This window comes from Bos mutus, chromosome 19 (genome assembly GCF_027580195.1).
Source record: "Bos mutus isolate GX-2022 chromosome 19, NWIPB_WYAK_1.1, whole genome shotgun sequence".
In the NCBI taxonomy this organism is placed as follows: Eukaryota; Metazoa; Chordata; class Mammalia; order Artiodactyla; family Bovidae; genus Bos; species Bos mutus.
Genome location: NC_091635.1, coordinates 16,229,000 through 16,244,920, shown reverse-complemented (window position 1 = coordinate 16,244,920; position 15,921 = coordinate 16,229,000). Strand labels below are relative to the sequence as shown.

The window sequence follows — 15,921 nt, the reverse complement described above, 5'->3', positions numbered from 1 at the left end:
CAGATCAGAGTAATCTAATAAGTCAGTGGCTGAACTGATTTTTATGAGTCCTTTAGTCATTTATAAAAACCTTATTGAGTTATATATAGTTTCTCAAAATTACAAGTTCTGACATACTCTAAAATTCCTTTTGAGACTAATTCTTAAAATGGAAAAGGAAACCTTGGACAATTATAGAACTGTTATGGCCTATCAGGGAGGTTTTGAGTGTATAAAAATGTTTTGTGGAAATATATTCATAGTATAAAAAATATGTTCTTTTTCTTTTTTAAATTCAACCTAGTAACTAGAGAATGACCAAAGCCAAAATGAACCAATGTGACTAAGTCAAAATCTTTGAATATTATAGCTGAAATGCTCTTAACAATCATCTATTCCAACCCTCTTAATTACAGGAGATAACTGAGTATAAGAGGAATAAGGCAAATTTGAGACAAGAACTCAGGCTTTGGTCCTCCCACTCTTCTATACACTACTTTTTAAAACAGTCAATTGCTTCAATTCAGCCATTTTTCAGACTAATTTGTTTCTAAATCTATAGTCCCGGATCTAATTAGTTACATTTCTCCAAACAACGGAATAATGTTCAATTAACTTATACTCATACTGAAAAATTCATTAGCATTCAGTAAACACTTCTATTTCATGCAAAGAACAAGTTCAAAATAAGTAACAAATTCTCTAATTAGTTCAACGAATCTCCCTTCAGGAAGCTGATGCCTTGGCTGATGCAGAGGAAAGGTGTGAGCAACTGATTAAGAACAAAATCCAGCTGGAGGCTAAGATCAAGGAGGTGACTGAGAGAGCTGAAGATGAGGAAGAGATGAATGCTGAGCTGACGGCCAAGAAGAGGAAACTGGAAGACGAATGTGCAGAACTAAAGAAAGACATAGATGACCTTGAGCTGACACTGGCCAAGGTTGAGAAGGAGAAACATGCCACAGAGAACAAGGTATGAATCATACTGCCCTTTACCATGCAGAGACTGCCATCCATCTAAGCTGCTCCACTGCAGAGGTCACTTCTCTTTTAACTCTTCTAGGTTAAAAACCTCACAGAAGAGATGGCCGGCCTGGACGAAGTCATAGCTAAGCTGACCAAGGAGAAGAAGGCTCTCCAGGAGGCCCATCAGCAGACCCTGGATGACCTGCAGGCAGAAGAGGACAAAGTCAACACCCTGAACAAAGCTAAAGCCAAGCTAGAGCAGCAAGTGGATGATGTAAGTGTGTTTTTAATATCCATTTGGAAGTTTTTTTAATTTCCTTTAATTTTTAATGAAATTTACTTTTGCATTAGCTTGAAGGGTCTCTGGAACAAGAAAAGAAACTTCGAATGGATCTAGAAAGAGCCAAGAGGAAACTGGAGGGTGACCTGAAATTGGCCCAAGAATCCATGGTAGATATAGAAAACGACAAACAGCAACTTGACGAGAAACTTAAAAAGTAGGAACTCCCGAAAAAAATTCTATATGACACCATATTTCAATTCATAGGAGTACTAATATGTCTTGTTCTTCTGTCTAAAGGAAAGAATTTGAAATCAGCAATCTGCTAAGCAAAATTGAAGATGAGCAGGCAGTAGAAATTCAACTACAGAAGAAGATCAAAGAATTGCAGGTGAGTCATCTCACCTCCTGGAGAAGGCAATGGCACCCCACTCCAGTACTCTTGCCTGGAAAATCCCATGGATGGAGGAGCCTGGTAGGCTGCAGTCCATGGGGTCGTTAAGAGTGGGATAGGACTGAGCGACTTCACTTTCACTTTCATGCATTGGAGAAGGATATGGCAACCCACTCCAGTGTTCTTGCCTGGAGAATCCCAGGGACGGGGGAGCCTGGTGGGCTGCCATCTATGGGGTCGCACAGAGTGAGATACGACTAAAGTGACTTAGCAGCAGCATCTCACCTCCGTTTGTTTCTTCACCCCAAAAACCTGAAATTGAGATGAGATCACGTTAACGTGCTATGTCACCGCCAGGCCCGCATCGAGGAGCTGGAGGAGGAGATCGAGGCTGAGCGGGCCTCCCGCGCCAAAGCAGAGAAGCTGCGCTCAGACCTCTCCCGGGAACTGGAGGAGATCAGCGAGCGGCTGGAAGAAGCCGGCGGGGCCACTTCCGCCCAGATTGAGATGAACAAGAAGCGGGAGGCCGAGTTCCAGAAGATGCGCAGGGACCTGGAGGAGGCTACCCTGCAGCATGAGGCCACGGCGGCCGCTCTTCGCAAGAAGCACGCGGACAGTGTGGCTGAGCTGGGGGAGCAGATTGACAACCTGCAGAGGGTCAAGCAGAAGCTGGAGAAGGAGAAGAGCGAAATGAAGATGGAGATCGATGACCTCAGCAGTAACGCAGAGACTGTTGCCAAAGCCAAGGTACCTGATACTCCCTTTATTTTTATTTTCCCAAAACTATCTTTCAGTTCAGTTCAGTCACTCAGTCGTGTCCGACTCTTTGCGACCCCATGAATCGAAGCATGCCAGGCCTCCCTGTCCATCACCAACTCCCAGAGTTCACTCAGACTCACGTCCGTCAAGTCAGTGATGCCATCCAGCCAACAATTTTAGCTGAGATTAATAGTGCTCATAATGGGTTCCATGAAGGATGGGATTACTGATAAAATGGTACACGCTGGGAATTCCCTGGTGCTCCAGTGGTTAGGACTTTGCGCTCTCACTGCCGAGGGCCTGAGTTCAGTCTCTGGTCAGGGAACTAAAATCCCACAAGTCACATTCGGTGCAACCACAAAACACCAAAAAAATAGTTCAAGCAAAGTATCGAGCATTGTGCCAGACCTACAATAGGAACTTGAAAATGTGTTTTCCTCTTGTACTGAACATGCATTCCCAGCACCTTCCCTCTCAAGAATGCTCTGGTTTTCCTAGTCATGTGAGTTACATGCAATTGGTTTCACATTCAACTCCAGAGGGAGAAACTGATTGGCCTAAGTTGTCAATATAACCCAGCCCCATCAGGTAATTATTAATGATAATCTGTAAGAACCCTCACTGTTATCTGGCATTAAACATTGTTTACGGCACTGATCTAAAATTTTCTATTCTGATACATTCCATTCTATTTTGTTTTGTAAAATGCTGGATATGCTGCCCTGGTGGCTCAGTGGTAAAGAATCCTCCTGCCAATGCAAGAGATACGGGTTCAATCCCTAGATCAGGAAGATCTCCTGGAGAAGGAAATGGCAATCCACTCCAGTATTCTTGCCTGGAAAATCCAATAGACAGAGGAGCCTGGCAGGCTACAGTCTATGGGGTCATAAAAGAGTCAGACACAACTGAGCAACTAAAGCAACAAATAATTAAGATTGTTTCACAACCTTCTTTAAGTGTCAGCATCAAGTACCACTGGGATAAGTGAATAAGCTCCAACAATGACCACTTTAGGGACATCATGCACCCATCATGCTTGAAACCTAACATGTTCCATAGAGTTGGCCATAAGTTTCTAGTCACACTCGACATAGCTTTATGTCGACATAGCTTCACTCTAAAAATATTTTAAGAATCAAGTATTAATTTTATTTTTTACTGCATTCAGTATCTCATCTTTCATGGCTACGTGTCCTGTAGGGAAACCTTGAAAAGATGTGCCGCACTCTAGAAGATCAAGTGAGTGAACTTAAGACAAAAGAGGAGGAGCAGCAGCGGCTGATCAACGACCTGACAGCTCAGAGAGCGCGTCTGCAGACGGAAGCCGGTAGAGATTTCCCCACAGTCCCACAACTACGTCCTAGAAAAAAGCAATTTTGGGGATTCTGAGTTAATAGCAATACTCTCATATTACAGGGGGGTAAACAAACTACCAAAATTTGCTGACAAGGTCAGGAAAAAAAAAAGCAAGAAATAATCAGCAGTTCTAGTTTATTTGTTACTCTCCGATAGCAATGCTGCTTGTTAATCTCTATTAGCCTTGGACGGAGGAGCCTGGTGGGCTGCAGTCCATGGGGTCGCTCAGAGTCGGACATGACTGAGCAACTTCACTTTCACTTCTCACTTTCATGCATTGGAGAAGGAAATGGCAACCCACTCCAGTACTCTTGCCTGGAGAATCCCAGGGACGGGGGAGCCTGGTGGGCTGCTGTCTCAGGGGTCACACAGAATCAGACACGACTGAAGTGACTCAGCAGCAGCAGCAGCAGCAGCCAATTCTATAACAATATTTGAAGTATATATCTGTCAATTTTATGTATAATATATATACAAACCTTTAGGCTTATTTTTTTATGCCACTAGCAAATTCCTTTACTTCTATAATTCTTAGGTGAATATTCCCGACAACTGGATGAGAAAGATGCTTTGGTCTCTCAGCTTTCAAGGACCAAGCAAGCATCTACTCAGCAGATTGAGGAACTGAAACGTCAGCTAGAGGAAGAAACTAAAGTAAGTTTCACCAAAGATCTTGACTAATCAAATCTGAACATGTTCAGTTAGATTCTACTTTAAGTGTATAAATTAAATATCACTGAAGAAATGATTTCAAGTCAGTGAACTCATACTTCCGCAGGCCAAGAACGCCCTGGCCCACGCCCTGCAGTCCTCCCGGCATGACTGCGACCTGCTGCGCGAACAGTACGAGGAGGAGCAGGAGGGCAAGGCCGAGCTGCAGAGGGCGCTGTCCAAGGCCAACAGCGAGGTGGCCCAGTGGAGGACCAAGTACGAGACAGACGCCATCCAGCGCACGGAGGAGCTGGAGGAGGCCAAGTGTGTACTGTGAACTCTGGAAGAGGAAAATGACAGGTTTCCTAGCTGAGCAACTCCCAGAAAGATCTGTGATGAGGATAATAACATAACAATAGCACAGGCTAACATTTACTGAGTGTATACCATGTCTCCAATACTAATATATATTACATATTAACATTTAAATGCTTTCATAGCAATATTACATCACATTGTTATTTGTATCCCTATTTTACAGATGAGGAAATTGAGACTGTGAGAGTTAACCAACTAACACAAGAGCATATGATTAATAAATAGTACAGCTGGGATTAGAATCAGACATTCTGATGCCAGAGACCACCTTCTTAAGTACTGAGGCACAAAGACAGATCTCTTAAAACTCGTAATGGGGGCCACCCAAACTGTGCATAATGTCCAGGGTCAGTCTGAATAAAGTAAAGCCTTAGTCTGTGTACAGACTAAAGGAGATCTTCAGTAAATCTTCTAGAGCATCAGGGATAAGGGTTTTTGCATATGTTAGGCTTGTATATTTGGCACACAGTTGGGAATAAAGCAAGAATGTAGACAATTCAGAAGTGGGGTGGGGGGAAGAACCCCGCCTTTGCTTAGACTGCATGAATTGTCCTGATTTATTCCTTTCTTTTCCTGGTGAGACTCTCCAAATATACATGATTAAAAGAAACTGGCTATTTTTCTAGGAAAAAAAAGTGTATAAAATAAAATGGAAAGTCTGAGAAAGCAAAAGAATATGCCCAGTATATCTGTGCCCAACAGTTAGTCTCAAATCCTTTTTGGAATGAGGTGAGATATACATTAATCAATAGAATTACCCTTGCTAATCATTCTCCCTACCATACTCAATCAGAAGCCTGCAAGTCCCCAAACCATATGCAGTAAGATACATACAACATCAGCTCCAACAATAGCCTCTAAGAATTCAAAAACAAAAAACTTGCGTTCAACCATTCACCACTTTGGACCTTTTCATAGTTTATCCATCTAGAAAGCAGTTCTGGCTACCACAGTTTTGAAAGCCGTGCTACTTGACGTCTATTTCATAGTTCAGAATTAGGATTGTGAAAGGGGGCTGAGAGCTTAGCACTTACCCCTGTTCCTGACCTTTCCCCTTAATTGCCTGGCTAACTTCTCAGGAAGAAGCTGGCCCAGCGTCTGCAGGATGCTGAGGAACACGTGGAAGCTGTGAACGCCAAATGCGCCTCCCTTGAGAAGACCAAGCAGAGGCTCCAGAATGAGGTTGAGGACCTCATGCTCGACGTGGAGAGGTCCAATGCTGCCTGCGCGGCTCTCGATAAGAAGCAGAGGAACTTTGACAAGGTGGCTCAGCCTATATAAACTCCACCCACGTTTTATTAATACTTAGTCTCCCTTTCTCCATCAGCTGACAATTGACTGCTTTTCAGGTCCTATCAGAATGGAAACAGAAGTATGAGGAAACTCAGGCTGAGCTTGAGGCCTCCCAGAAGGAGTCCCGCTCTCTCAGCACTGAGCTGTTCAAAGTCAAGAATGCCTATGAGGAGTCCCTGGACCAACTTGAAACCCTAAAGAGAGAAAACAAGAACTTGCAGCGTGAGTGCACTTGAAATTCTCTATCCTATATGGCCTTGGCAGGACCTCTCCATTTCTGACCTCTTCTCCCTTCTGTTCACCCACAGAGGAGATTTCTGACCTCACTGAGCAGATTGCTGAGGGAGGGAAGCAAATCCATGAACTGGAAAAAATAAAGAAGCAAGTGGAACAAGAGAAATGTGAAATTCAGGCTGCTTTAGAGGAAGCAGAGGTATATATTATGATGTTGGGCAATGGTACTATGAAAGGGATCCATTATTACAGAGCTGGTGAAAATTTGAACTCATATAACCTTGATGAAGGGCAATTTGATGACAGTCATCAAAAGTCTTAAAAATGGAATACTATGACCTATCGGTTCCATTTCTAAGAATCTATCCCCTAAGACTGTCCTAAATGGAGGCAAAGTTTCAACATAAGCTATCCAATCCAAAAATAAAGTGATGCAATGATGAAATTTTCTACAGCCATTTAAATGTAATTAATACAGGGAAATATTTATGGTAGAGGATAATTTTTAAAGCAAGACATATATCTGCATATACAATTTTATCATGTGTAAATGGACATGGGTTGGGTGGACTCCGGGAGTTGGTGATGGAGAGGGAGGCCTGGCGTGCTGTGGTTCATGGAGTCACAAAGAGTCGGACATGACTGAGCAATTGAACTGAACTGAAATATGTATATATACAGGGAAAAAAACTAGAAGAAAATGCACCACATTAAAATTATGCCTCTGAGTGGAGGCACGATAGGAAGGTTTTCTCTGTTTTTATAAATTATGCCCACATGATGCAGTGAACATCTATTTTGTAATCAGAAATATATATATATATATGTTTTAAAACTGAGAATTTCTACAATAGGAATTAGTATAGCACTTTATACTTTACAAAGCACCCTTATTACAGAGCTTTCCTCTAAAATCCACGACTAAATAAACAGAAGGATGATTTACCTAGCAGAGTCCTGCTGCTGCTGCTGCTGCTGCTAAGTCGCTTCAGTCGTGTCCGACTCTGTGTGACCCCATAGATGGCAGCCCACCAGGCCCCATCGTCCCTGAGATTCTCCAGGCAAGAACACTGGAGTGGGTTGCCATTTCCTCCTCCAATGCATGAAAGTGAAAAGTGAAAGTGAAGTCGCTCAGTCGTGTCCAACTCTTAGCGACCCCATGGACTGCAGCCTACCAGGCTCCTCTGTCCATGCGATTTTCCAGGCAAGAGTACTGGAGTGGGGTGCCATTGCCTAGCTGTTGTATTGTACTTTGTAAAATTAGACAAACTGATATTAGTAAGGGTTTGGCTCACAAGGGAATATCCTCCAGTCATTTTCCATTATTAATTGATCATTGTTTTGTTAAGGCATCTCTCGAACATGAAGAGGGAAAGATCCTGCGTATCCAGCTGGAGTTGAACCAGGTCAAGTCTGAAGTGGACAGGAAAATTGCTGAAAAAGATGAGGAAATCGAACAGCTGAAGAGGAACCACATTAGAGTTGTGGAGACCATGCAAAGCACACTGGATGCTGAGATCAGGAGCAGGAATGATGCCCTGAGAGTCAAGAAGAAGATGGAGGGAGATCTCAATGAGATGGAAATCCAGCTGAACCATGCCAATCGCTTGGCTGCAGAGAGCTTGAGGAACTACAGGAACACCCAAGGGATCCTGAAGGTAGATGGGTCCACTGTACAGCCCAGATGAGTGAGGGATGTAACCTGTCTCCCATTCATCACAACAGCTTGTTAAACCATCCATTTTTTTCCCTTTAACAAATTATAGCAATTCATAGTATGAGGGAGCTAAATTAAGTACACATAGAATATATTTTTAAAGAAATATTATGTAAAAAGGAAAAAAACCCAGAAGCCCAGAGATATGATATGAGAGAAATTAGAAGAGTTTGGCACCAATAGGCCTGGGGTTGAGTCTTAGTTTTGTCACTTACTAACTGCCTGATTTTAGGCAAGTTATTATTTAACCTTTCAGAACTTCTATTTCTTCCACAAAATAAGAATGAAACTACCACCTCGTAGGGTTACTTTTGAGGATCAAGTGAGAAAAGAGATGTCAAGTGATGGGTAGAGTATATAGAAAGTGCGCCATAAATGATCCTAGCACATGAAAAATAACCAGTTGATGGCATAAAACACAACAAGAATCCCTAGCTGGTAACATCGCCATTTTCATGCTCATTCAAATGACAGGCCTGTCATTTCCTGTGCCTGGTACCAGCCCATTCTTCCAGTTCATCTCCTAGGATGTTCACACCTTCTTTAGAGTGTCTAAGGCCTTTTTATTAACCTAACAGGATACCCAGCTCCACCTGGATGATGCTCTCCGTGGCCAGGAGGACCTGAAGGAGCAGCTGGCGATCGTGGAGCGCAGAGCCAACCTGCTGCAGGCTGAGATCGAGGAGCTGCGGGCCACCCTGGAGCAGACGGAGAGGAGCAGGAAGATCGCAGAGCAGGAGCTCCTGGATGCCAGTGAGCGCGTCCAGCTCCTGCACACCCAGGTGACACCCTCATATCAAACAAATACTGTAGACTGTGATGCTGCTGCTTCCGTTTAGTCGCTAAATCATGTCCAGCTCTTTGTGACCCCATGGACTCTGTAGCCCACTAGGTTCCTCTGTCCATGGGATTCTCCAGGCAAGAATACTGGAGTGGGTAGCCATTTTCTTCTCCAGAGGATCTTCCCAACCCAGGGATCGAACCCGCATCTCCTGCTTTGGCCTGTGGATTCTTCACCACTGAGCCACCAGGGAAGCCCCACTCCATTTTTATAAATATGTGTATATTTAGAAGGATGGAGGAGATGCTTTAAAATATTAATTGCAATTATCTTGAAGTGATGAGATTATAGGTGATTTTTTGGTGTCTGTGTTTCTTTTTTAGATTTTCTACCAAAAAAGGGACAGGGGTATTACTTTTTTTTTTATTTAAAATTAGGGCTTGAGTCTTTAGATTATTTTCAAAACCATGATGTGGAATAAGCTTAAATAAAGATTATCCACTGACTACACAATCTGAAAATGCTCCATTTAATATTTCTCATCAGAAGCATGTCAGCATTCAGCCACTACAGTGCTTACAGTCCCTTTGCCTTGCACAACATTCAGCATCACTGACCTGCCAAGGCATTAAATACCCTAGTCATTTTGACAACCAAAAATATCCACCCCTAAAAGTTTCTAAATACCCACTGAGGTGGTACTGCTTCCCTTAGAGAACCACAGGGCAAAATTTTAAGAAAATGTTTTCAGAAGTACTCTTCTGAATTACTATTCAATACTCCCAAAGGGAGCAAAACATTCAAGTTAACAGAAAATAGATTCCTTCTAATAGAAGAACTCTCAGTGCCAGGCTCTCACAAAAAGAAGCAATTCTTTTCGAACGTTTCAAGGATAGAATACTAGTGATGTCTGTTTGACATATAATTGAAAGAGCAATTAATTAATATAGGCATTTTTGAACCTCACACATCCTCACACACAAATCAGATGGGCAATCAGGGGGACGCGACAAACCTTGCAAATGATTAACATTTTGCATGGAACAAACATTTAGTTTAGTGAAATCTTGCTATTAGGTCCCCTGTTTGAGTCAACAAGTAAGACATCAATAAAATCCCAAGTGTTCAAACTACTAGTCTTATAAATTTCCACTACTTTTAACAGAACACCAGCCTGATCAACACGAAGAAGAAACTGGAAAATGATGTTTCACAACTCCAGAGTGAAGTGGAAGAAGTAATTCAAGAATCACGCAATGCAGAAGAGAAGGCCAAGAAGGCAATCACTGATGTGAGCAAATGAGCATTTGTTTAATGATACTGTGTGTGTGTTACCTGCTATTACCAGGATTACGGTATTGTTTTATTTACTAATTAGGCGGCCATGATGGCTGAGGAGCTGAAGAAGGAGCAGGACACCAGCGCCCACCTGGAGCGGATGAAGAAGAACCTGGAGCAGACGGTGAAGGACCTGCAGCACCGCCTGGACGAGGCTGAGCAGCTGGCCCTGAAGGGCGGAAAGAAGCAGATCCAGAAGCTGGAGGCCAGGGTGGGCCTCTCAATCTCTGAATCTGGGAAGGGAAAAAGTCACCACCACCACCACCACCACCCCCCCCCGCCGCCCCCGACCCTTCTCTCTTCTTGTATATTGATTCCCATCCTTACCCTGGGGCTGAGGACATCCACCCAGTATCATCAGTAGGTCATGAGTCAATTAATATCCCCCAAGACTGACTATATAATTATCTTTCTTGATTGTAGGTACGTGAACTTGAAGGAGAGGTTGAAAGTGAGCAGAAGCGTAATGCTGAGGCTATTAAAGGCTTACGGAAACATGAGAGAAGAGTAAAGGAACTTACCTACCAGGTAAGGGGAATAGCTTTCTAGAATATTCAGACTTCCTGCCCAAAGAAAACCTACGGACTGTGTGATACTCAAAAATAGCTACACATTAGCTTGATATATGTAAGGGGCAAATAACACAATCACCTATCACGGGCACTCTCCTAAGCCACAAAAATCAGGAATACCTTTAAAAATAGCATAAGTGAAGAAAGAATATAGGTTTCAAGGCCAGGTCAACTGGTATTGGCCTCTCTTACTTTTTAAACTCTGATAGGTTACCTAACACTAATCACCTGTAAATTCTACTCACCAGAGCAGGGAGGTAAGGATTAAAGAACTGTATAACTCTCTAACACAGTGCCTGCACATGGTACACTTATCAAGAGTGGCTACTGTTAATACTATGAAGGAAGCCTCAGGGTCGACCACATTTACCCCAGGCCCACCTGCCATCATATCAAAGTGATTTATGTCACCACCTATATTAGGTTTATTTTATTGGATTGAATGCAGACCTTTTTTTTTTTTTTTTTTAACTTCCAGACTGAGGAAGATCGCAAGAATGTACTCAGGTTGCAGGACCTGGTAGATAAATTACAAGCGAAGGTGAAGTCATACAAGAGACAAGCTGAGGAGGCTGTAAGTATCTTTAAGCCCTTAAGAGAAGAATAAAACTTCTGTGGTATTAAGAGAATGTGTTAATTAGAAAGAGACACAGATGTAAAGAACAGACTTTTGGACTCTGTGGGAGAAGGCAAGGGTGGGATGATTTGAGAGAATAGCACTGAAACATGTATATAATCATATATGGAATAGATCGCCAGTCCAGGTTCGATGCTTGAGACAGGGTGCTCAGGGCTGGTGCACTGGGATGACCCTGAGGGATAGGATGGGGAGGGCGGTGGGAGCGGGGTTCAGGATGGGGAACACATCTACACCCATGGCTGATTCATGTGAATGTATGGCAAAAACCACAATATTGTAATTAGCCTCCAATTAAAATAAATTAATTAAAAACAAATAAAACCCAGGATTTATGACAAAAAAGAGACAAGTAAGAATATATCATTCTTAAGAAATGATATAAATTTGAATTTACTCCCAAATTCTAATTATGGAATAAGATTTCAAGAGGAGGTATTTTTATTATTAAGCAATTTGTAGGGGTTGGGGGGAAAAAAGAAAATTCCAAATAACCCACCTTACTTGATAGCTGCAAAGAATCTCCAGTAGAAAATCTAACACCAAGATAAATATTCCTGTCCCTCTAGAAATGGGAAGAATCAAGTATTCCCAAAAGCCAAATAGAAATCTTTTACCCCAACTGACTCCTTCACTCACTAACCAGTGTCATCAGCAGAGGCTTATCCCTGCACACTTGCTATAGCAAATTGGGCTGTGTTGGAAGTCTCTCCAGCTTCACCTTTCCTGGTTGTTCCCCGTTCTTCCAGACACAACGTAGTCGGTAGGAGATAAGAAAAGCGCACACAAAAGGGAGCGACAGAACAGAAAGAAGTCCAGCCAACGGAGGGCATTACTTTCTTCCTAGCCCAATTTTTCTCCCATCTCTGTATACCAGAGTCAAAACATATGGCAAAAAAAAAAAAAAAAAAAAAAAAATTAAGTGGAATTTTCCCAAAGTTAATAATTTGATCTTACATTTACTTTCTAATCTCTGTGACCATAGATGGTCTCTTCCTCCTTTCCACACAACCCATACATGGTAAACTGATTTCACATATACATGGGTTGGGCATAATGAGCCTGTCTCTTCCATTTCAAAACTGTTCCTTCTTTCATTCTTTAGAGTCAAAAAAGTAATTGAAGCTACAAGTTCGGTCTGGATTTGAAGTCAAATATGACAAACAGACCATAAGAAAGAAGTATCTGAGTTGAGGAAATAATCCTGTTTCGTGACAAGTGCAATAAGAACCACGAAGTCTAATTCTCACAACTTTATTCTTAGGAGGAGCAATCCAACACTAATCTCGCCAAACTCCGCAAGCTCCAGCACGAGCTGGAGGAGGCCGAGGAACGGGCTGACATTGCCGAGTCCCAGGTCAACAAGCTGCGGGTGAAGAGCCGGGAGATTCACACAAAAGTCAGTGCAGAGTGAACACACCTGCCTGGTGCTGCCAAGGGCCTGAAGAAATGCACAAAATGTGCTATTTTGGGTCACTTGCTTTGTGATTTTTTTCTCTTATTGTTGAATAAATAAAAACCATAGTGAACTGATAAATTGAACCAGAGTGTCATTTTTTTATTTCCAGAATTCCTTATTCTCAAACACAGTTCTCACCTAGCTATTATCTTTTAAACAGTATATATGCCTTTCCGGAATATTCAGTGTTTGTACCTTTCTCACCACCCAGCATCCCCTTTCCCATCTCCACCTCCACCACACACACACACACACACACACAATTATCTTTTGCTGGACTTGATTCTATTAAATCTCTCAAGATTGTTACACATTTCTATGTAAAACACTCCCTGAGGTTACTCCTTCAGACAGGACCCATTCGTGCACCCACTCCATACAGCTACTGTGTACAGGGCCCTGCTCTCAGTTCTTGGTAACTGCCATGAACAAAGCATAGTTCTCACCCTCTAGGAGCTTATATTCTATAAGTAAAGAAAGGCGATGAACAAATAGGAAGCTGTGTAATGTGTCAGATAAGTGCTGATGAGAAATAAAAATAATAAGAAGAAGGAAGCAGTTGGGGAGACTAGTTAGGAGCCTACTGCAAAATAAAATATTAAAAAATGACAGTGGCTCAGACTAGAAAGATAGCACCAGGAGATGATGCGAAGCACATGATTCTAGATGTACTGTGTAGTGTACATAGGATTTTCTGACAGATCGGATAGATGAATGGGTCAGAGAGAACGAGAACTTCTGAATAAAGGAAGAATATTCATTACTTTGCCAACAAAGGTCCATCTAACCAAAGCTATGGTTTTTCCGGTAGTCATGTACGGATGTGAGAGCTAGACTATATAAAGAAAGCCGAGTGCCAAAGAATTGATGCTTTTGAACTGTGGTTTTGGAGAAGACTCTTGAGAGTACCTTGGACTGCAAGGAGATCCAACCAGTCAATCCTAAAGGAAATCAGTCCTGAATATTCATTGGAAATAAATCAGAAACTCCAATACTTTGGCCTCCTGATGTGAAGAACTGACTCTTTGGAAAAGACCCTGATGCTGGGAAAGATTGAAGGCAGGAGGAGAAGGGGACGACAGAGGATGAGATGGTTGGATGGCATCACCAACTCGGTGGACATGAGTTTGAGTGAGCTCCAGGAGTTGGTGATGGACAGGAAGGCCTGGCGTGCTGCAAAGATTGGGTTGCAAAAATTCAGACATGACTGAGCGACTGAACTGAAGACAAGAAAGATTTAGTCCAGGATAAACATGAGGTGTTTTGTCTCTAGAAAACAAGGAGGAAATAAAACAAAAATGCAATCTAGACAAAAATTGTACCTATGCATGCCTGTCCTTCTCCATCTTCTACCATCCACTATCCCCTGCCTCCCAACCCTATCAGCCCACACCTTTACAGTACAAAATGAACAGGCCACAGTTTCATAAACATCTAAAGTTAATACAACAATTTAAAACCAGAAAAAAATTTAAATACTCTCCTAAATAAAACTTTGGATCAAAGAAGGAACCAAAAGTAGAATCATAAAAACTTTGAAAAGTAAACATAAGAGTAAATCTTTGTGACCTTGGTTTACACAAAGATTTCTTAGATGCCAACACAGAAACACAGCCATGAAAGCAAAAAAATGATATTCTGGATTTCATCAAAGTTTGTGCACCTTGAAAATCTCTATTAAGGAGAATGAAAAGAAAGCCACCAACTGAGAAAAAGTATCTGAGAATCATATTCCTGATAAAGGACTTGTGTCCAGAATATATAAAGAAATCTATCTTCACTAAAAAGAAATCACCCAATTTTTAAAGAACCAATATAAGACAAACATTTTACCAAAGAAAATACAGAGAGCAAACGGGCATATGAAAAATGCCCAACATCATCAGTCATCAGGAGAATAATAATTAAAACATAATGAGATATCACTGACACACCTATTACAATGGCTGAAAATCCAAGTGTTAACCGAGAGGTAGAGGAACTGGACTTCTCACACCTGCTAGTGATCATGTAAAACAGCACAATCACTTTGGAAAAAAGTTTGCCAGTCTCTTAAGAAGTTAATTATCCATTTGTTCCCATCATTCCACTTTGATGTATTTACTCAAGAGAAATGAAAACCTATGTCCACACAAAAACCTGAACACAAATATTCACAGCATATTTATCTGTAACAGCCCCAAACTGAAAACAATCCAAATGAGCATCAACAGGTGAACAGGCAAACAGATCATGGTAAATTCATATAATGTAACACTTGTTGTTTAGTAGCTAAGTTATGTCTGACTCTGTGACCCCATGGACTGTAGCACACTAGGCTCTTCTCTCCATGGGATTTCCTAGGCAAGAATACCGAAGTGGGTTGCCATTTCCTTCCTGTTCTAAAGAACAGGTGGGGTTCTTTACCACTGAGCTACCAGGGAAGATTAAAATAAACTGTTAACAAACACACACACCCCACACACAAATGGATGGATTTCAAAATAATTTTGCTGAGTGAAAGTAGTCAGACCACAAAGTGTAGACTCCATTACTCCATTCATACAAAATTCTAGAAGCTAAAAATGAAACCACAGTGGTTGAAAGCTGACCAATACAGAGATAGGGATAGGGAGGTGGGATTTATGGGAGGTACAGAAGGGCAGTAGGACATATTGCAAAGGCCCAGGAGAAAACTTTGGAGGATAAGGCACACGTCCATCATCTTGATTCAGATGATGGTGTCACAGCGTACACATATGTCAAGACTCTTTATTATTTTTTTTCTCAATGAAAATAGAAAAGTATTTTATTTTTTTAAATTTTATTTTATTTAACTTTACAATTGTATTGGTTTTGCCATATATCAAAATGAATCTGCCACAGGTATACATGTGTTCCCCATCCTGAACCCTCCTCCCTCCTCCCTCCCCATACCATCCCTCTGGGGATGCACCAGCCCAGTGCACCAGCCCCAAGCATCCAGTATCGTGCATCGAACCTGGACTGGTGACTCGTTTCATATATGATATTATACATATTTCAATGCCATTCTCCCAAATCATCCCACCCTCTCCCTCTCCCATAGAGTCCAAAAGACTGTTCTATACATCAGTGTCTCTTTTGCTGTCTCGTATACAGGGTTATT

At 41.9% G+C, this 15,921-nt stretch overlaps 1 protein-coding gene across 1 annotated transcript in view; it reads left to right on the top strand.

The window, feature by feature from the left end:
• Nucleotides 1–12,782, top strand: part of LOC102284840 (myosin-8) — a 28,092-nt gene extending 15,310 nt beyond the window's left edge. The window contains exons 21-38 of the mRNA XM_070357315.1: nt 710–952; nt 1,043–1,219; nt 1,297–1,442; nt 1,526–1,616; nt 1,977–2,366; nt 3,579–3,705; nt 4,270–4,388; nt 4,513–4,709; nt 5,843–6,026; nt 6,113–6,278; nt 6,365–6,489; nt 7,640–7,948; nt 8,586–8,789; nt 9,954–10,079; nt 10,167–10,337; nt 10,550–10,654; nt 11,177–11,272; nt 12,600–12,782. Of these exons, the coding sequence (XP_070213416.1) occupies nt 710–952; nt 1,043–1,219; nt 1,297–1,442; nt 1,526–1,616; nt 1,977–2,366; nt 3,579–3,705; nt 4,270–4,388; nt 4,513–4,709; nt 5,843–6,026; nt 6,113–6,278; nt 6,365–6,489; nt 7,640–7,948; nt 8,586–8,789; nt 9,954–10,079; nt 10,167–10,337; nt 10,550–10,654; nt 11,177–11,272; nt 12,600–12,749 (3,126 nt within the window). The 3' untranslated portion in view covers nt 12,750–12,782. The remainder of the gene's footprint in view (nt 1–709; nt 953–1,042; nt 1,220–1,296; nt 1,443–1,525; nt 1,617–1,976; nt 2,367–3,578; nt 3,706–4,269; nt 4,389–4,512; nt 4,710–5,842; nt 6,027–6,112; nt 6,279–6,364; nt 6,490–7,639; nt 7,949–8,585; nt 8,790–9,953; nt 10,080–10,166; nt 10,338–10,549; nt 10,655–11,176; nt 11,273–12,599) is intronic.
• The last annotated feature ends 3,139 nt before the right edge of the window (nt 12,783–15,921 follow it).